The sequence below is a fragment of the Athene noctua genome, chromosome 1 (genome assembly GCF_965140245.1).
Source record: "Athene noctua chromosome 1, bAthNoc1.hap1.1, whole genome shotgun sequence".
NCBI classification, from domain to species: Eukaryota; Metazoa; Chordata; class Aves; order Strigiformes; family Strigidae; genus Athene; species Athene noctua.
This window is the reverse complement of record NC_134037.1, coordinates 232,760,034-232,781,054: the sequence shown is the minus strand read 5'-3', so window position 1 is coordinate 232,781,054 and position 21,021 is coordinate 232,760,034. Positions and strand designations below refer to the sequence as shown.

Genomic DNA, 21,021 nt, shown 5'->3' with positions numbered 1-21,021 from the left:
CAAATTTATGGGAATGTTTATGAGAAATCATATAGTTACTGGAATACCTGCCTCTGAACTGTTTGTTTTAACATTTAATTTGGTTTCAAACCGGTAATTGACAAAGTAAATCCTTTGCTGCTTTTCATGAAGGTGATAAATGGAACTGATAAGACTTCTCTGGGGCACAAAACCCCCAAATGAAAAGGCGATGAGTTGGAATTAGGTGCTTTTAGATCAGTGGTATAGAAACCATTTTACTTGGCATAACTGGAGAATTAGCATCAAGTGAAGCCTGTGAGTGTTGCCTTACTGTAAAGTCATCACTAGAATTGGGGCAGGAAAGGTGATTAGTGTTACCAGAGATGGAGCTACCTATGGCTTCTCTTTGTGGGCCTGGCAGTGTACTTGCTTCTCTGCAGAATGAAGCAGCTGAATATATTCAGTAGTCCTGCATCATGCGTGCGTGTGTGTATATATATTTGTCTTTAATTTTCAAGCTGACTCTGTCACGACTTCTTTTAATAAGCAGAACAAATTGCAAGGATTTTAGTGTAAGCTCATGAGGAGGATGCTGGAAAGATAACTTTTTCCAGTGTCTTTTTATTTGTGTGTGGGCATGAGTTGATGGTACAGTTGGTTATTTATCTTTCATAAATTATATTTAGTGCTGAGATTTGTGTCTGTTAAAAAATTGATATTTTTTTTTTTTCCCCCAATGTATTCTTAACATTTAACAATCCTTCTGGCTATAAAGGAAACCCATATTTGAGTCAGAGCAGCCTTGGACGTGAGCAGTGTATTGGTCAGAAATGCACAACTTGCTGGACCTTGGTTTTAACTGTCTTAGCACGGCCCCTAGCATGATGGAGCTTCTGTTCAGAGGGCATCAGGGAATAGGAAAGGAGAAAGTAAAGACTGTCCATGAGAAAGGTTAATGTCACTGCTTTCATACCTTTCCTACTCCAACATACTTCAGTGTGTATTCATTGTTGTAGGCATCCTGGAAAACACCTGTGATTGGTGCATGTACTATTTGCACAATAGTTCTGGAGAAAGATTGTCTTCCTAGCTGATGTCAAATGTGCGCTTTACAGAGGGGAATACAGGCGACAGAGATGGCAAGAAGGTTGTTAAAAGAGCACTAAGGGAAAGGCAGCTTAAAATCCGAAGCTATTGGCTATGTTGGTGCAGTTCTGTGAGATACAGACTCAGCTGCACCTGACTGCTACGGGTCAGCTGTGCAGTTTATAGAAGGGCCAAGGGAGGTTGTAGGATATGTGATATATAAGGTAATGTAATCAGTAGGATTCAATAGAGATTATTATTGTATTAAGTCTCTGACTATGAAAAGATATGTAAGGATGCCACTCAAAGTATAATTTCTGTCTTGGTCCAGCTTTCTGGAATTTATTTTTGAGCATTTCTCTAGTCAGCTTGATGCTTTTGCTCTTTAAAATAAGCAAGACTCCCTGCAGCAATTAAGTATTTAATCTTGAGTATTGAAATTATTCAGTAATACTGAGTCAGATTTTCTCATCTTAATAACTGACTGCTAAAATTGTTGATCTCTTTGTTCCTATCTTACTGTTCTTTGAAAGCCTGTTAAAAGTCCACTTTCTTACACCAGTCATCCCCCCCCTTTCATATGTGGTTGTACCATGTTAGTCTCAACATGAAGCTTTTAAGAGTAGCTCTGCTTTCAGAGCAAGCATCCTCTCATAGGGCTGTTATACCCGTCTGCCTCTCCTCCAAGGATCCAGACCCTGGAGTACAACTGCTTTGCCATCTGAGTGGTCCCACATCCATGGCTTTTTGGTGGGAGTGAGAGAAGAATGCTCAAATGAGCCATGACTTTTACCCATTTCCATGCTGTGCTGAGGGGGGTGGACTTGATGTAATGAGAGAAACCTTTATTGTAAAATAACTTGTCTGCTTCCATCTCTCTGGTGTGTTTTAAAAGGAACACGATGCTCTGTCATGACAAGCCAGGCATACCAGTCTCTGAGAAGACCACTTAGAAATATTCTTCACTGCTTCACGGTTGTATCTCTGCTGAGTTTAAAGTATCTGAATTGCCTCTTGGCTCTGGGAATGGGGAACTAATCCCACTGTTCCACTCATCCCCAGGAAAAAAAGCATTATTTTCGTTTGCTTCTTTTCTGCCTCCTAACTGAAACTTTCCCTTTGTGTGATGTTAAACTTGTTGATTCTAATAAATAGGGTTGGGTTTATTCCTCCCTCCCCCAAGCCAGACTCTTTATCATGTAATACCTGCTTCTGTCACCTCTTCTGTGCCTTGGCAAGGTACAACAGAAATGCAGCTAAATAGTAGATAGCCATGCTTTGAGCCAACTTGTTTGGCACTTCTGTTTTTTTCCTGTATAATCTTACAGTGCAAATCTGCTTGAGGAAACACATCTGACATTACTTTAGCAGTCATCAGTAAGCCCAAGTAACATTTGCGAGGTTTGGTTTCTGGTTTTGTCTCTGCATTTTTGTGGTCTTGGTCTGATGGAAAAGTGCAATAATCAGTGCCCATGCTCTCTTGTGTGGTGGGGGTTCCTGCACACATGCTGCAAATAGCCAGCTATTTCCATGGTGAGGGGTTATCTGTGGCTCTCCGGCTTCTGTGTAGTCTCGGAAGGTGGATCCTGTTCACTTCTCCACAGTGTACTGTGCGCAGTCAACCTTTGCTCACGCTGAAAAGCGTTCATCATGATAGACGAAGGAATATGTTTACATTGAAGCAATGTTAGATAGTGGTACCTGTGCAAGTAGGCTCATAGTTATATGGTGTAGATATACTACAGTGCAACAAAAATTCCTTAGTGATTGGTGTTTTTATGAGGAAGAATATTCAATATTTGATTGAATTTTGGCTTCATACATGATGAGTTTTTAAGTGGTCTGCAGAGGACTCTATAACCAGATGCATTTACAGATAACTCTTGTCACGGGTTCTTGTTATAATAGCAGTTGGGTAGGATTTGCCTGTGTAAAATATTTTTCAGCAAACCTGCTACTGTTGGTTCTGTGTCTAATTACAGTTGCCATTAAGCAGTGAAACTTTGTTTTGTGGAACACTACAGCTCAGCTGCCTTTCAGCAGAAGCTACCTGTGGTGATCAACATGTACTTTACAAATAGTGGGAGCAGGCTGAATCAGCTTGAGGGTTGGTGAATTTGGCATTGCTAAAAGAAGATGCATTTGTTTGAGATTTAAAAACATAATCGTGAAGATTTTAATCTCTCTTGATGCTTTATGTAACAACACCATGTGATCACAGAATCTGTAGTGCCGTCACTGTTCACCCTTCTTGTTTTTGTTTATCATGACCAACCACTATTAAACTCTGCAAACTTTGAATAGAAGCAAGTGGATAATCTTTAACGGGCGAGGCTTTGTGATTCTTGAAAGTGCTGCAGAGTTCAGGACCCGTGGTTAATAATGGAATGCTAATGCTAATCTTACGGCTGCCAAGGACTGAGAGGTATTTCTTCTGACCCTCCATCTGGGGGAAACTAACCAGCAGGTACTAAACAGATACATCAATGAAAGTGAGACTTCTCCAGAAACAAGGCTCTGACCAAATAACCATGAAAGTGTTATTCTTGGAACTGGAACAGCATCTAAAGAGGTATTTATGAAGTTTTAATTTTTAGATGCTTGATTTACTTCTCTTCCTCTCTTTTTTAATGGTTTCTTCAACTATTTTGTTTGAGCAAGTACTTTAAAATGCTTCTCCTAAACCAAGGTGCTAGGCACTTGTTAAAACTATTTCAAGCTAGGAATACCATTACTGGTTGAAAGTACTATGTGTCACAGTGGTTTGCTTATTCACTGCAAATCTATATGTCTTTAAAAATCTTCACTGCAATATTTAAAACAGTTCATATTATAAAATGTTTGTCATTACAGTACTTTCATCTTTAAAAAAAAAAGTTACTCCAGTTATTCTAGATCTTAAGTGTTGTAATGCTAAACCCGAAATGAGAATTTTAACAGGATTTGAAACTTATTATCAAACAAGTTCATATTCATTCAAATACTTTTCATGCATAATATATATACTATCTTCTGTCTTGTTATATGTTCAAAGAGAAGTTTAGTCACTCTTGTTAAATACTTGGAAAGGCATTGAAATACAGCTTAGTCTTCTGCAAGTTACATTTTTTAACCTCGTTTTCCATATAAACAGTGAAATATGAAGTGCATGGTTTTGATCTAGTTTCCTTCTAGTGTCTAAAAGGAATACTAAGTAACTTAGTGAATGGGAAGAATTACTTTCTTGACTTAAATATATGACAGTGGGGGGAAGAATGCCCTGACTCTTCATATTGCAGTTATTGTTCTGTGTGCAGAAGGCAAATAAATTTATGTGGGGGAGAGAGCAGAATGTGTTCTTCATAACTTCTGATCTCTGAACTGGTGTTTTTGTTATGCCACACCCTTAAAATCCAACAACCTTGCTCTTACATAAATTTTGAGAAATACTGATTAATACGTTTCCCCTTCATATTCTTGTCATATTTGTGGTAATGCCTGTGGAGCTTTCCTCCATGAATGGTGCCTCTTTAAAGAATATAATTTATACATTGGAAAACTTTTTTTAAACCTCACTTTTAATTTCTTCAGTGATGAACAGTTTCTGAAAACATGCTTGAACTTTCAAATGGATGTTGAAATTTATACTAAATTCATTAATCTGAATACCTAAGGAACCAGTGTATTGATATCTCTTATAATAGTACTTGAAGTATAACGACAACAGGTATGTTATGTTTGAGCAGTGTGTGTATACAGCAATTACCTGTGTCATTACGTATTACTGAACAAGAGGTAGCATTGAAAAGATTGTTTCCTACCACCAACCAACCTATTCCACAAAATAATAATGAAAAAAGTGTGATGAAGTAGATGTGTGATTTTCTTTAAACTTTCTTCATTATTAAGAGGTTTTGCTATAACTGATTTTTTAGTGATAAACATAGCAGCACAGTGTGGTACCTCTAAGCATAAACCAAAACCTGTATCTGTTAACTTATACAGAAAATTTGGATTATTTCTTCTGTACTCCTATTCAGCAAGCTACTTCCTGTTTATTTCTCATTTACTTTTGTTTTCTCTAGGTCCTCTTGCAGAGATGCTGGTTTTGCTCTAGTTGTTTTTCTGTGAATTAAGGCTGACTGACTGTCATGTCACCATAAATTGCAAATGAAGGAGAAACTTTAACCTCTGTTGCAGCTGTGCTTGGTTAATGTTGCATATGGTTGTTGTTTTTCTTCTCCAAAACTGACTGTACTGAACGTGAGGGCCAAATTCAAAGAAGCGTTTGGCTTTCCCTGGGTTAGACACAGAACTTCTTCTGCGAGAAAGCAATTTGTGTGTGGCTTTTTGGAGGAAAAAGGAGCGATTCGCATGTCAGACATCTCATTTAAAACTTCCAGGATACTGACACAGGCGATAAATCTTTTCCCACTTGCAGTCATTGGTCAAGGGCAGTTTACAGCATGCTGAGAATGGCTTTTACTCTTAAGAAAATGAAATACTTTATGCTTTTTCATTTTAAGTTTGGTTGCCAGAATGAAGTCCAAGATGTAGAGCTCAGGCACTAGAGCTCCACCAAGGTGCTTTCGAAAAGTGATCCCTAATGTCTTGTGCTACTGGGAAGCCATCTAGCAATAAGTGTCTGGAAATGGTGATTATACGGATGTGTAGGAGCTCCTCCTTCTCTTGTAGTGGAGACTGCAGGCAGGTGGCTGGGTCCGCTTGTCTCCGTACTCGTACTGAACAAATGGTGCTGTGATGTCCTCCATATTTCTTTTTGAAACTTGGTTGGAAATGCAGAAGATGGGAGCTTGGGGGATAAAGTAGTCAGAAGATGCTTCAGCCTCTGGTTATGGTATCAGCTGGAAGAAGGGAGTGCTGGATACATGTGCTGACTCTTGGGATGGTTAAGGTAGGCTGTAGTTGGTTAAAATCCATGAACAATACTGAAGGCAGAGACAAAAACTTCTGTGTCTTGTGACCTAAATTATATTTAGGTCATTTCTATCTAACCTTCAGTAACTTCAGTTTAAAGTATACATTAGTGAAGGGCATCTGGTCTTTATCTGATGATATCAAGGGATAAAACCCCCACTATAATTGAGCTAGTCCTTCTTGCTGTTTTTAAGGCAGCCTTTAATTCATCATTAAGTAAATATTAAATAGATGTACTCTGATATGAAAAAAAATAAACAAAAATCTGATAGCCCCAGAAATCTAGTATTTTATCCATTTAATGGTAATTGTTCACTCTAGTTAAATGAGGTCTCGGTCCTTCCAAGGATTTCAAGGATCCTTTCAAGTACCCTTGACATCTTTCAGTCTATCAGTATAAGTAAATTCCCCCAACACCCATCTCTGAATTGCCTCAATCGTTCTTTTCTACCTGTTTCAGTTTGTCAGCAGCAGGTTTCAAAATGCTGAGCTCTTCAGAAATGGGGCTGAAAAACAGGTTTGGGCGAACTAATTCAAGGCAGGAGTCTATCTCACTTGCAGAAGTGCTACCCTGTGACTCAAAACATTCACTTAGAGATATTTTTGTTTATAGCTGTCATGATTGCTTGTACTTGAACTGCTGATTGATGTTATTGTCTACCTAGCCAGGGCCTCTAGCAATTAGTAGTGGCCGGGAAGAGTCAGAGAGGAATTCCCCTTTTCTGTACCTTGTGTGGGACCAGGCAATGCCTCCGGGGATGAGTGACTTCCAAGGGTGAGTTTGGAAGAGGTGATTTGTCCTCTGGGCTTGTGATTCGTGGAAAAAAAAGACTCTACAACTCGAATAGAGTTATAAAGCAGGTATGTTTACTCCGGCCGGGGTGCAAGGGGATTTCTCCACAGAGCTTTGTATCAGTGGGACACTGCAGCAGTGGTTCCCTGGCTCCACCACTGAAGCTGGAAGAGGGCCTTTAAACCCTGTGTCGCAGTAGGGGTTTTCTCTCCTTTGTGTATCTTGACAGCAGTGGGGCAGCTCATCATGTTGATGCTGTAGAAGAGTGGCCGCTGGGCTTCTGCTGCTAACACCCCGTGTGAGAATGAGGAAACGTACCTGGGAGCTGTTTTGGACTCCCATGCGTTACTAAGTGGGTTACTCATCTCAAGACTTCTGATACTGGTGTTAGCTGGGTATTGTTTTTGTATGGGTCTTGTTTTGTTTTGAGGGTTTTTTTAAGCTGCAGAGGTTTAAGGTGTCATCTTAATGACAGTGGTTTCTGGAGTGTGAGGTAATTGCTTTCAAGAAGTGTTAGGGGCCTTACACACTGCATATAGATGAGCTCAGTCCTTGTTTTGTACAAAAGACTAATGGAACAGCTAATGAAACATATTTTAGGTGAACATCCACCAGAAAACAGGTATCAGCAGTATTAAGGAGTTGATAGGACTGCTTCATAAACAGGATGCCACTCATAAATTTAACCAACTCTGCATAAACATGATTACCCAGGTATGAATAGGTATGAAATAATATACTGGAGAAGAGAAGGCTCTGGGGAGACCTTATAGCAGCCTTCCAGTACTGAAAGAGGGCCTACAGGAAAAATGGGGAGAGATTCTTTATCAGGGAGTGTAGTGATAGGATGAGGGGTAATGGTTTTAAAGTGAAAGAGGATAGATTTAAATTAGATACAAGAAATTCTTTACTGTGAGGTTGGTGAAGCCCTGGCACAGGTTGCCCAGAGAAGCTGTGGCTGCCCCCTCCCTGGCAGTGTTCAAGGCCAGGCTGGACGGGGCTTTGAGCAACCTGGTCTAGTGGAAGGTGTCCCTGCCCATGGCAGGGGGGTTGGAACTGGGTGATCTTTAGAGTCCCTTCCAACCCAAACCATTCTATGATTCTATGAAAATACACTGAGCCGGCACATCTGTGTTCTGACTGTTCTCTTTGGTTTTTGCAGTGTGGCAGGATTACAGGAACGTAGTGTGCTAAAGTGAGTAATACATCTCTAGAGTTGTAAGGCACAGTCAGGTCAGATTAAATTATCAATTTATCTGTCTTTAGGTAATTTTTAAGTAATTTTTAAGCACACCTCACTTCATAGTCTTATGGACTTTCCCAGGTATCTTGCATTTTATTTCAAACCAGTATTGCTTTACAATTTCTTCCTTCAGCAAGGAAAGCTTAAATGTTTTTTACATGGAGATACTTACTCTGGGATTTCTGTGATTGTGAGTCAGCAGGATTTGTGTCTCTTAAATCGCTGAAGCTATGCCTGGATTAAGAAGCCTTGGGAGTACTTTCCCATTCTAGGGTCTAGCTATTCCTGTTTCTCAGCACTGTACTGCGTTGAAGCAGAGGCATACATCAGATTCCTCTCATATCCTCGTTTCTACAGGAAGCGGGGTGGTGGGGTGGGGGTGGAAAGCACAGGCTGGGCAGGAAATCGTCCAGCGTATGCCTAATTTAGTGGTTGATAAAGGGGAGCAAGACTTCTGGATGCCACACTGTGCAGTAAATCTAGTAAATCAGGTCACATTATTACATTTTTCTGGAAATTCCCCTTACACTTCCTGAATGGATTGGAGATAAGTGGAGTTTGATTTATACAAATGAAAGTTTCTGTTCAGGTATAAAAATACCTTCAAATACATTAGAGTGAATTCACCTTTTAAAAGTGCACTTCTGCATGGATGGAACAGTAGGTCTTGAATTCTCTCTAAATTTTTTAGGAAGTCGCCAAAATATGATAAACTGTGCGTTCAGGCATGACTGAAGTAGAGTGTTTTGACTATTCAGAAATTAAGAAATATGGTACTACAATTTTGTGTAATATACACACATTAGAGCAAGGGGAGTTAATCTGAAAGCTGTTCACCTACTTGTTAATTGATATTGCTAATAGATTTGAAGCTATTTTCCAGTGATTGCAGAGTGACTGAAATTTTAAGAGTGTAAATGGGCAATTGGATAGAGGTCTGTTGTTTTAGCGTATTTGCCAAAGAAGAAAAGTAGCATTGAACTCTCACCTTACTGTCATTATTCTAGTACATGTGTAACCTAGCTGTGGTGTTCGAGGTTTATTATTATTTAACAGAATGGCATTAAAAATGGTTCTGCACAATGGGGTGATACTGAGTGATCTGCCATGTCAAAAACTGAGCAGTGGCAGACCTTCATCCTTGTTCACAGCAGATTGGATTCCATGTCCTGGGTCCTCCATTCCCACACTGCGGTCTTAACCTTACATTTTGTTTCTGTACTTTTCTCCTTTGATCGTCACTGACTATTTTTAATAATTTCCATAGAAGCTGGTGTAGGGAACTTCCTTCCAAACTTCCTGAGGACCACAGGACAGTGCTGGTTAGTTGCAGGAGTCTTGTCTTTGTTCCTAGCAACTTGGAGTTGGCTTCTAGAGTGATATACTTCTGTGGGAAATACAGGCTTAATTTCAAGTGTTGAATTAAAGTGGCTATCAAAGGGAAAATGATACTCACTGAGAAGTGTAGGCCAGCTGTTATGCCATATAAATAATTTCTTAATAAGCGTGACTAAATTACTATCTGATCCAAGATTTTCAATATAGTGTCAAGGGGTACAATTAGAAAAAGGGGAGGAGGTGAGAAAAGAGAAAGGAAGGGTTTAAGTGGTTAAAAAAACCACACCAAAAAACCCTAGCAAAAACTGTAAGTGGTGTAAGTTTTACAGGGGACAGGGGAAATGGAGGGACTTGAGGTCCTCCATCCCCCCTTCCACAATTAGCACCAGTCAGTAGGATGTCGTACTCCCACTTCATGTGCCTTGGTGTGACTTTTCTATAGCCTTGAGAAAATAGAAGATATTAAGATCTTAAAAAATAATAAAAGATGACCCTTTTCAGTTACAGGTTAAATTCATTGGTTTTTAATATGATGACTAATCCCACTGTGTGTTATCAAAGTAGGGGGGGGTGGGGGGGTGTCAGCCACTGTCCTGGATTCCCTTCTGGGCCCTCAGGGTCAGAGATGCTGTTTAATATAGAGAAACTTGAGCTTTCCAAATGCTCATCGTGTCACTGTGCCAAACCACTTCCTGTATTTGCTGTGTTTCTTTTGTTACGTTAGGTGTAACTTGAAATGCTCCAGTGACTCTCTTTCCTCCCCTCTTCATTTAATTTTGGAATATGTGGTTGAAAAATCTGTTGTTGTAGAGTTAGAACAAGTGGGATTAAATGCTAGGGTAAGTAGTTTTTACTCTGAGATGGTGTTCTTGGCTTTGAGAAAAGCATCATACATGAAAGCTATGCATAAGACCAGAGAATTGAATGTTCTTTTTATGAGTTAAATCTAAAATTATTTAAACCAAATGTCACAGAAAGGAAACATGAATTTCAGCTCCATGCTTCCGGTAGTGAAACTTGTAACGTTTTATCACTTTTCTACATATGCTGCTTTATGACACTAAACGTTTTTTTCCCCTTCCATCCTGGGGACAGTGACAGCATGCGGAGTGATGCTGTGTGCAGCTTTCTGGAGGAAAGAAAATCAATTGCTGGCTCAGATGTCTCACTTAAAACTTTCAGGATGCAAACACGCTTGGTGGATCTTTTCCCACTTTGCAGTCCTTGGTCAAGGGCAGTTTATGAGATACTGAGGGGGACTTTCACTTTTAATGAAGTTATGTATTTTATACTTGCTCATTTTAAGCTTGGATATGAAATTAGGAAAGCCTGTGGTTCCCAGAATAGATGTTACTGCAAATGTGTAACTCTAAATTTAGATGGTATAGCATCTGGATGCAGTTTCAGGTTTTGAGTTATGATAGACCTCACTTGACTGTGTGAGGAGACTTTGAAACTCAATGGATGTGCATAGAACAGGGTCCTTCATCCCAGCCTCATTGCTAGATGGTCATCTATGGATGATCTTAGGAAGGAGAATGCCATACACATCCCTCTCCAAGCACCAAAATTGCTTTAAGATGGCTCATGTTTCCTTGCAGAGTGCTCTCTGACCAGTGAAGAGTGGATTATCTCTGTGTTTATCTATATCCAGGTACTCGATACAGACTTATGTTTTATTTTGTCGTGATTGGTAGAATCATTATAACTCTCATTAAAAACAACTGGGGTTGATTTAGCAATTAGTTGACTATAAAAGAGAAAGAATATCCTCAGAGGAGCCAGTGAGAATTGCTCCTTGTTTGTCTTTTGATCTTACATGGTTATCTTCTTGCTTTTAAATGCAGCCTTCTGTCTCCTGTGCAGAGCATACAGCATGATACTTCTGTGTATGCGTTGCTATTCGAGATACTGTCAGGTTATTTCCAGAACCCCAGTAGGGTGTATGTATTCTTTCCACGAATATTTATTTAGTTATGCTTGCACATCTGGAAAAAAAAAATTACAAATATAGCACTTCATTACACTGTCATCTTGCATAGTTTTCCCTTTATCTGTTTTTCATGGAACTACAAACCAATTCCTACCAAACCAAATTATAGATGCAAATAACTTCACTGTGGGGGAGGAAAAGCACACATTTAGGAAAACTGATAGAGTAATATCTGGTAGCAAGAGGTTCTTCAATTTAGCAGAGAACTGAGATCTTCAGAATTCAAACTAGAAATAAAATACATGTTAGCCTTTGAAGCTGAGCAGTAAGTTCTCAGTGTTTTGTTATATCAAGATCCTAGCTACAAGTTTGGGGCTGGAAAAGGAAGTTGGCTGAGACTGTGATCTTTATTTAGACTATCTGAATGTTGTGGGTTTTTTCCTTTCGTCCTTAGTCTGTTAAAAAAGTATCATACGCTGTGGGGAAAAAAATTCAATTGGGCAGCTTCTCTAGCCTGTCTTGTACCTTTGCTGAGATGAAGAAAAAAAAAATCACGGCCTATTGAAATACATAATCCTTTAGTCCTTGTTGTCAACTGCAGCCAGATTTACCTTTTTAGATTATTAGCTTTGGAGCAATTTTGCATAAATTTTGATGCTGTAGGGGTTGCTGTCAATACACAAATAGTCTTGAATTTATGAATTCTAAGGAGGAATTGTACTTTGCCATTTATTGACCATTTTTAGATGACAAGTGAAATGTAAAGCCAGATGTCATGTAGAATCTAATTACTGTAGTATTCAGTAATTAACATTTTTTTTAACCTCTTCAGTACTTTTATTTTGTAGTTGAAAACCGTAATTGAAGCCCACAGGATCTGTGCCTGTCTGTAGGGTAAGATGAACGTGTGCTGTGACAGAAATTGCTGTTTGCTAATACGGTTTCTGGTGTGGTCTCTTTGCAACAGTCAAAAGACGAAATTTATTTTAGTTCAGGAGATGCTTGTCTAGGTAGGGCTTTTAATGTTGGCATCTAAAGGGAGCATAAGTTGACAAGGTACTTGAAAGATAGTTGCGTTTTTGGTTTTGTTTATGGTTTTTTCCCAGTGAAAAAATCTTTTAACATACTCAGAAATATGCCAAACCAGACTTGCATAGAGGTAAAATGATTCTGTGCTACAGCTTACCTCATTATGTGCTTAAGATGAAAAGCACTTTTTTCAAGTACTTGATTAAATTTAGACAAGAGGAAATTATTTAGTGGGAGAAGCAGTATTTAAGAACTGAAACAATACAAAAGGTGAAGCGTGCTAAAATGTCTTTGACTACCTGTTAAGTTTCAATTTAAGCAGATAATTTATTTGAGGATCAAAGATACCGATGAGCTACTTGTTTATAAGTATCTTGTATTGTGTGGTTTCTCAGTAATCCATCTCGAGTCTTTTCCTATTACATTATGCAGTTTTGTGAACACCTGGGGTGCTCCACAGACACGCAGGCTTCCAAAGCCTGTGGTCCTCGGTGTGAGGGGACTTTCAACAAATGTCCCTTGTCGCCTAACCAGGGCTAACAGGGGTATGAACTGGTGCAGCCCAGTGCACACCCAGAGTGGCTTTACAGAAATGACTTCTGCAGCCCTTCTCACCTCTGCTCCCAGGAATGTAAAATTGTAAGCCTTTGCCGGAGTCTAATACATGTAGTCTCTGTTAATGAGGTGTTAAAAGAGATAGTTAGGAGGTTTTGAGTAACACAGTAGTCATCTTGACTCCCTTCTAGTGCTGTAAAGGAGAGTGAGTCAAAATAGCCTAATCTGAATGAAGTGCTTGTTGAATGTCATCGTGGAGGCAGGAGGGGAAACAAAGCAATGAGCAAGCAAGAGGAAAGGGAATTTGGAGGATTATTTTCCTTACATCTTCCGTAGATTGTTTTATTTTATAAATTATACATTTTTTTTAAAAAAGCAACAGCAAAACCACAACCTTTAAATATGGAGCTCAAGTCTCTGCCCTTGTTGGGTAGATGAGGGGGTGTTCAGGCGAGAACATCGGAGATTAGTGGTGCCCTCTGCCCCCCTCCATTTTGGGGATGAAAGTAGTACATGTCGTATGTTTTATTTCCTAGACGATCTGAGAACTCGGAGCTTTTTTAGCCATAAAGGGACACTTATGGTTTGCTTTTTTACAGGGTGGGCAAAGCAGAACATGCATATTAATATGCAGTCCTACTTACGCAGCTGACAGCTTTGTGTTGAATCACAACTCAGCTTGTAGGCATCTAAAAATAAACGAAGGAATTTGCTAAAAGCCCACTGAAGTTAATGGAAGATGGTTGATGAGTTTAGTGAGAATTGGGTTTAGGATCATATCTGTATCTCTTCTTCATGATGATATATATAATACAAAGAGGGCAATGATATTTATTGTTAATTAAGTCTGAGAATTTTTCTGTCATAAGTGGAATGATGGCATTTAATAATTATTATGGCAGTAGCAACAATCGTCTTGGAATGCATCCATGACTTTATTTTTACATGTACAAATGAAAATACATACAAAGGTCTGCTGTCTACCCTGCAACAGCAAAGGAGGAATTTCTAAGGATATGTCTGTTCAGGCATGTGAGTTTGCTATCTTCAAGAGAGTTGTTTTGTAAGGACCTAATTAGCAGAGGTAGTTCCATGTTTTTACACCTGCTCTGCCCTTTTCTGATTAAGAGCTTCAGGGGACAGATTGCCACTGAGTTTGTGTCCAGCTGTTAAGTCTGACATCCTGAGTAACTGCCACTGCGAGGAGTCATTTGAGACATTACTGATTTTCAAGCCCAACCCTTCATAAAACATTAATTTAGATGAAGTCTAGGACAGGAGTTGATACAGATTCCAGTACAGATGATGTGCTTTTGGAGCCGTTTATTAAACGGCTCACCTGATCCCTGAATACAAGTGTACCATCGTGTGCAGCAAGTAATATCTGCAAAGTAAGTGGTTAGTTGAAGTGTACGTACAATGTATGGCTACTGGTGTTTGTCAGGAGGAGGGAAGCTGGAGCCTGATGCGTTTGTTTTAATGTGTTGCTTCTAATTTACTTGCTATTAAATTTGCAAGTCAATACAGGCAAGGTTTTTTAAAAAAACTTCATTTAATTTTCAGCCTGTTAAGCACTACGCTATACAGCTTCCCCAGATACCTGAAGGGCGAGATCAGAGCTGTGCCCTTGTGGGATGAGCATCGTCTGTGGTACTGGGAAAGCGGTGATGAGGAACTCTTACTCTTAAATGTGACCTCTCTCGTGAATACGATTAGTTTGTACTACTCTGCTGGCATTATTGAATGAAGGAATAGTAGACTAGGACAACATAAGTAAACTAAGAAGGATGATGCAGATACGCAAATGCTAAATTTAGCTTTAAGATGATTATTTTGTGCCTCCTGGCTTTCCTGCTTCTCTGGGAGCAACACCTGTGACAGTTGTTGACTTTATTTTTGTGCCTTTAAGTCATGTAATGCCTGATGAAAGCCCAGGTCTAGAAAATAGTGTCTTTAGAGGTCAGCTGTTTCTTGTGGCAGTATTTTGCTGTGGTCTGTTTCAGCCTTGAGTCTACTAAACTTACTGGTAGAGAGGATAACTTGGACTGACTGTGACTGACACAAGGGAGCACACCGTTTGTTCAGCAATATACCACAGTTAGGTGGGAGAAGAATTTTTCCTAAATTATTAATGAACGTGCTTCAACTTTTAAGACCGTAAGTGCTGTTATGGTACAATCTGAAAATTATTGAATAGGCGTTTTCCCTGTTACTGTAGCAGAATATGAGCTGGCTTGCTAGAAATCCGCAGGTTTGCGCTGTGTGTGTGTTTTGTGGATGATCTGATAGCTGAATATTATTTTTTTCATAAACGGTTTTACGGGCTAAAAGGCCTGTGTCAGGGATGAAGAGGGATTGGTGCTGCTGGAGCAGTTCCGTAGGAACCCGAAAGGGTTTTTTACCTGTCCGTGCATCGGTGTCCGTGTCTCCCGCTTTTACCGCCTTGCCCCGGCGAAACGGGCAGGGCTGTCGGTGCGGGTTCCATCCGCCGGGCCCGGGGCGGAGGTGCGGATCTCGCCGCGGGGGTGGGTGCGGGGGGGCCGGCTCGGCCGTGGGAGCCGCCCGGCGGGGGCCGCTCCGCCGCCTGCCAATAGGTGGCGGTGTCTGCGCGGCGACGGGCGCCCCTCGGCGGGGCGGCCGCGCTCCCGCCGGGCCGCGCTGGGCCGGGGCCCGCCGCTCCCCCGCTCCGGCCACCACCACTAGTATTTACCATTAGTATAGCTATTATTATTATTATTATTATTTTTAAATTCTCTTTCCGTTCTTGCGGGTGGAAGTCGGTACGGTGAGCCGCGCTGCGGGGCCGTCCCGCGTGGGCGCTGCGGGGCGGGCAGGGCGCTGCCGGCCGGGGGGGGCTGGGGGGGGGCGGCGGGGGGAGGAACGGAACGCTCCTAATGAGATGCGGAGGGAGCCGGGGGCGGGGCTCAGGCGTCGGCGCAGCCAATGGGCGTCGGCGCCGCCGCATAAATTATGGGGGGGGCCGGGATGGCCAGGTTTTGTGCGGCGCGGCGGAGCGCTGACCTCGGAGCTGGCCGAGCGCAGCCCCGCGCCCCGCAGGGTCCCGCCGCCCGGCCCCGCCGCCGCCGCCCGGCGGAGCTGCCCTGCCCTGCCCTGCCCCGCCGCCCGGCGCTCGCACACGCGCCCGCGTCCGGAGAGAGGGAGACCTGATTTCTCCGGGGAGCGTTTCTGGCCGCGATTGCATGAATGCCCAATGTTGTAGACCAGTGGCAATGGATCTAGGAGTTTATCAACTAAGACACTTCTCAATTTCTTTCTTATCATCCTTGCTGGGCACCGACAACTCCTCCCTGAGGCTCGACAGTAGGTAAATAAGTGTTGTGTCCGAGCGGCTCTGCCGGCGCGGCAGTAGCGGGGCAGGTGAACGCCGGGCTGGCTCCTTTGTCCGGGGGAGCCGCAGCGGCGGCACTGGGCGCTCGCCTCGCCTCGCCTCCCCGGAGGGGGCTGCCCGCCGCGGCGCGGAGCGCTTCTGCCGCAGCCGACAGTGAAGCTCCGTCTTTGTGGTCTGCTGGGGGGGCGAAATGTCGGGATATTTGATCCGGTTGCGGGCGGGGGGCTCGGGGCGGCTTCACAGGTTGCTTTGCTGCATTGGAGCATCCCGGTGAGGCGGCGGCGGCAGGGCAGCGGGAGGATGACTTTCGCAGCCAACTGGCTACTGATGCCCGCGTCTCTTAAATAATTCAGCCGCTGCTAATGTATGTCTTTTTTTTTTTTTCTCTCTCTCTTTCTTTCTCTTGCAGCTCCTCTGGTGCAAGCGTGGTAGCTATCGACAACAAAATCGAGCAAGCGATGGTACGTACCGATTGGAGCATAAAACCTTGTTCATGTTTAAAGCAGTAAACAATATGGGGATGCGGCGGGCGATGGTTAACCCGTGCGCGGACGTGTTTTCATAGCGGGGGGGGGGGGGGGGGGCGCACGGCTTTGGTTTAGGAGCGCTTTTTTTTTCCCCCTTTTTTTTTTTTTGGTGGTGGTTGTCGTTTTATTGATCAAAGGCTTCCTGCGGGGAGGAATGCGCACGTTTCGCTATCGATGCCGGGGAGGGAGTGACGGCATTGCTTTTGGCTCCTGCCTCCCGAAACGATTGATCCCGGCTCCGTGCGGCGGGGGAGGGGCGCTGCTGGGGCAGAAAGCGGCATTTGTTTGAGGGGTTCCCCTCCCCCCAAAAGAGGGGGGGGGGGTGTTTTGGGGTGAGGCTTTTTCTTAACGGCCCTCCTAGCGCATCCAGCTCCGGGCACCCCTGCCACACGAGCTCATCCCCCGCGGGCAGCACCCGGGGCATCCTCCGCCGCTGAGCCCTTCTCCCGGCGGCTGGCGCGGGCGTCGCGGTGCCCGGAGCCGGCGGCTCCCCCTCGGGGGCTCCGCGGCCGCCGGGCCGGTCCCCGCCCTGCCCCCGGCGCGGTCCCGCCGCGCTGCGCCTGGGGCCCGGCCGCCCTTTGTTACTGGAGCGGTGCCTGGAGCCGTTCTCACGGGAGCCTCTGCCGACTGTTGCTAGGCAAACTCCGAGCCTTTAACTCCCGGCTATAAATAACTCGGCCGCTCATTGGCCGGGGTGCGCTCTGACGTCACCCGCGGCCGCGCACGGCCGGCGGGAGGGAGGGAAATGCGGCAACCTGCGCCCAGAACTGGCTGCAGCCGGTGCGCGGGGGGCGGGGCCCGGCGCGGGGGGCGGGGCCCGGCGCGGGGGGTGGGGCCGCTGCCTGCCCAGGGCCGCACGTGTGCGGCGGGGCCGGAGGCAGCGGGTTGTGACACCCCGCGGGGGTGGCCGAGCCCCGGCACGGCATGCCCGCTGCGAGGGGGAGCTTTGCCCGGCCCCACTCCCTCGCCGAAGGACTGCTGGCCGTGGGTCTGACCCTGCAGGCACGAGCAGGGTGCTGGTGGCTCTCCCTGGGGTGCTCCTCTGTGCCCCGGCAGAGCTGGGCTCCCGCCGGTCCTCTGCGAAGGTGGGTCCGCTGCATCTCAGCCAGCTTGAGCTGGTTGGGAGCCCGGGCCTGGCACCGGGCTGCTTTCCTAACGCACACGCTCTCTTCTGCGTTTCAGGATCTGGTAAAGAGTCACTTGATGTATGCGGTAAGGGAGGAAGTGGAGGTCCTTAAAGAGCAAATCAAAGAGCTGATAGAGAAGAACTCCCAGCTGGAGCAAGAAAACACGCTGCTAAAAACACTCGCCAGCCCAGAGCAGCTTGCCCAGTTCCAAGCACAGCTGCAGACTGGATCCCCGCCTTCCTCTTCCCAGTCACAAGGGACAACACAGCAGCCTGCTCAGCCGGCATCACAGGGGTCAGGGCCTTCAGCGTAGTTCAAGATGTCATTGCCATCGTGATTGCTGGCCTCTGGACTGCCCAGAGCAAAAAGGACTAGCGGGAATCCGCCACAGCCACCCTTCATCCATTTCAATGCACATTGCAACCCAGACTGAGGACTCCATGCCCTGCACACATCAGGAGAGGCTTCTCCCCTCCACCCCCCCACCCCATGTTACGCACTCATCTGTCTCTCTCTTCCCTCCCTTCCCCCTTTGGCTTGAAGGAGTCTTTGTTCTTAGGTTGATTGAATAAAATAAACTTCTTCCAGAGAATTAGCACAAGTACACTGGGGACTTGAGCAGCTTCTGCAAATGCCTGAGAAACGAAGCTGCATGCCTGAATTTTTTTGGTTTGTTTTTAAATCTTCCACTCATCCAGTGATATAACTGATACAAGTGCTTTTCGAGATTGGAAATATGAAGAAGTAGACTGGAGTAAAAAGTGATGGCTCAATCCCCCATAGTGCACTGGGGTTCCAAAGAGAGGACTGGTGCATAGGATCTGAGGAAGAGGGAGAAAGGTAAATTCAGTGTTTAACACTTAATTGTCACCTGAAACCTTAAGTGCAAATATTTGCACCGTTTTCTGAAGCAGTGGACAGGTGCATAAATCTGTATTATATATAGAAAGCAGGTAGGTGACATACAGTTGGGTCATAGGATAATTACAATGAAGGTTATTTGCCTACTGTATATTTGTGTATTTAGTGTAATTACTTTGTAAAATAGAAAACTGTAACTATTTAGGTTGTACAGATTGAAGTTTAGTTGTTTCATTGGCTGATCTGAAGAAGTTTGGAACGTCTGGTTTTTTTTTTTAATGCTACATAAATAAGAATGCACCTACGCAACTGTTCAGAATTTGGCAGATTTATGCTGTTTGTGTAACTTCTGAAGTTCCCTGGCTGCTGATTATCTTGAAGTAAATCTTTGTTCATTGTAGTTTGATTAAAGACAGGAAAAACCACTCCAGAAATTATCGAACCCTGCTAGTAAAGAATTTAAAAAAATATTGGATTTCCCAGTATGGATTTTTTGCATATGATCTGTATAGTAGTATGCATATGTTTTTGTGCATGTTCTCCTAAACAGTTGTAACACGTCAATGTATTTAACTGTTGCACTTGTCAACTTTCAATAAAGCATACAATGTTGATAAATCACTGTTTGTATATTGTTCTAATGTTAACTTCAGTCACTTCCAACATGTTGCAGTGCAGTTCTACATGAGCAGTGAGGTCAGGAAGCATAAGTCTGGGTGTGAGATCCTGCCTGTCAGCTTCAGAGCTTTAGTTTCAGCTAAAAATGCAGCTTCTGCTTTCCACAGTTTCTTAAAAACACAGTGAGCATGGAGTCAAAGGAAGGAGCGAGGAGTCAGGGACCTGACTAAGTGAAGCTCCTTGTTTTGGCCTAGTCCTGTTCAGTCAGGACTGTTGGGTGCCTTCTATACATTAAATGTAGTGGATAAACAGGAGCACAGACATCTGTATGATCAGCTGTGAATGTGTAAATCTCGTGCAACAGTTGTTCCTTAGCAGCAAACTGCACCCTTGCCTGGGCATGGGTCACCCCATGCTGGCAGCAGTTCCAACACCCTTAATTCAGGGTGACAACAGCAGTAAGCATTACAGCTTGCCCAGCAGGTCAGCCGTAACACCACCACTTCTGAAAAACTAGTGGTGAGAGCAGGCTGAAATCTCAGTGTCCAAGAACTCACTTTCACGCCCACAGCTCTCGATTATTTCATATTGTGAGTTGAAACCGTGTGAACTTGGCACGTAGTATTAATTCTGCCTTCTGAAATTGTTGAGAAGAATTTCTACTTCTGTGTGAAGATAAAAATTCAGTCTGAAGAAAAATATCTTCCCTCTTTAGTAGTGATTACAACTAAATCTCAACTTACATATTTCTAGGTGAATGATTAGATATGGTGTGATCGATAGCCTGCAACCAAGGGAGCGAAGGAATTTGCAGTTTTATGGTGGATTGTGTTTGCTGGTGGCAAGGATGTGAATCTTGGATAATTATTCACAGTTAATGAGATAAAATGGTCAGTACTTCAAGTAGTAGGACACTAGTTTGAGCTTGAAAGCCTTGTCCTAAAATTTGAATACAATAATTTGACTTAAAATGTAAGGGTTAATGACACAGTTTTTTATAAGGTCTTATATGACTGGTTACTCCATATAAAGAAAATCTTAGGAGATACTATGCTTGTGCAACTTAATGTTGTTGAGAGTAGTCAGGTGTAGCAGAGGAAAGCAGAAGGCTGAGAGTTCAAAGGCAGGACAAATCACCTTTTTGTGTGATGTACAGCTAAACTGTTGCTTTTGGGTACTCATGCAGCAGTGCAGGCACTGCTTAGCTGTATCACAGCACAAGTAGTTGCATTACCTTTATTGGGATTAGTATATCAAAGTGCATGCGTGAGTGTGTCTTTGTGGGAGTGTGAACTTTAATTTGTAGTTTGTTCTTGAGATTTCAGTATATAATTTAAGAGTGCTCTTAAAGAGGAAACGCCAGAGAGAAATGCAAGATGCTTTTTTTCATGGATTAAGCTAAAATTAGAAATTGATGATAGCCTTTGTGGCAGAACAGCACTTGAATTATTTCGATCCAACAAAAGGAATGCTAATTTTGGTGCTTTTTAAATGGCTTAATTGTCTCCAGTTGCCTTTATATTCTGAATGTCTCTTTAGTACTTCCAGGGCATAACACTGACTATATAAAAAAGTCAATCTTAACATGCAGATCGGCTTTTTCACCCGCTTCACTTAAGAAAATTTGTAAAGAATTATTTTTTGCTTAAAAAAAAGAAATTGACCTCTGGGTTTATTTCTTTTA

The 21,021-nt window shown here is 43.3% G+C and overlaps 1 protein-coding gene across 7 annotated transcripts in view; it reads left to right on the top strand.

Moving 5' to 3' along the window:
- TSC22D1 (TSC22 domain family member 1) overlaps positions 1 to 19,337 on the top strand; it is a 95,933-nt gene extending 76,596 nt beyond the window's left edge. For 2 of the 7 annotated variants that reach the window (XM_074912722.1, XM_074912711.1), the window contains 2 exons: positions 16,614 to 16,665; positions 17,914 to 19,337. In XM_074912722.1, the coding sequence (XP_074768823.1) occupies positions 16,614 to 16,665; positions 17,914 to 18,171 (310 nt within the window). In that variant the 3' untranslated portion in view covers positions 18,172 to 19,337. Of the gene's footprint in view, positions 1 to 3,341; positions 3,620 to 5,918; positions 5,942 to 14,788; positions 15,013 to 15,852; positions 16,181 to 16,613; positions 16,666 to 17,913 lie in introns of those variants that run through there. The other 5 variants (XM_074912742.1, XM_074912770.1, XM_074912751.1 and 2 more) reach the window with 5 other exon arrangements.
- Positions 19,338 to 21,021: the final 1,684 nt, after the last annotated feature.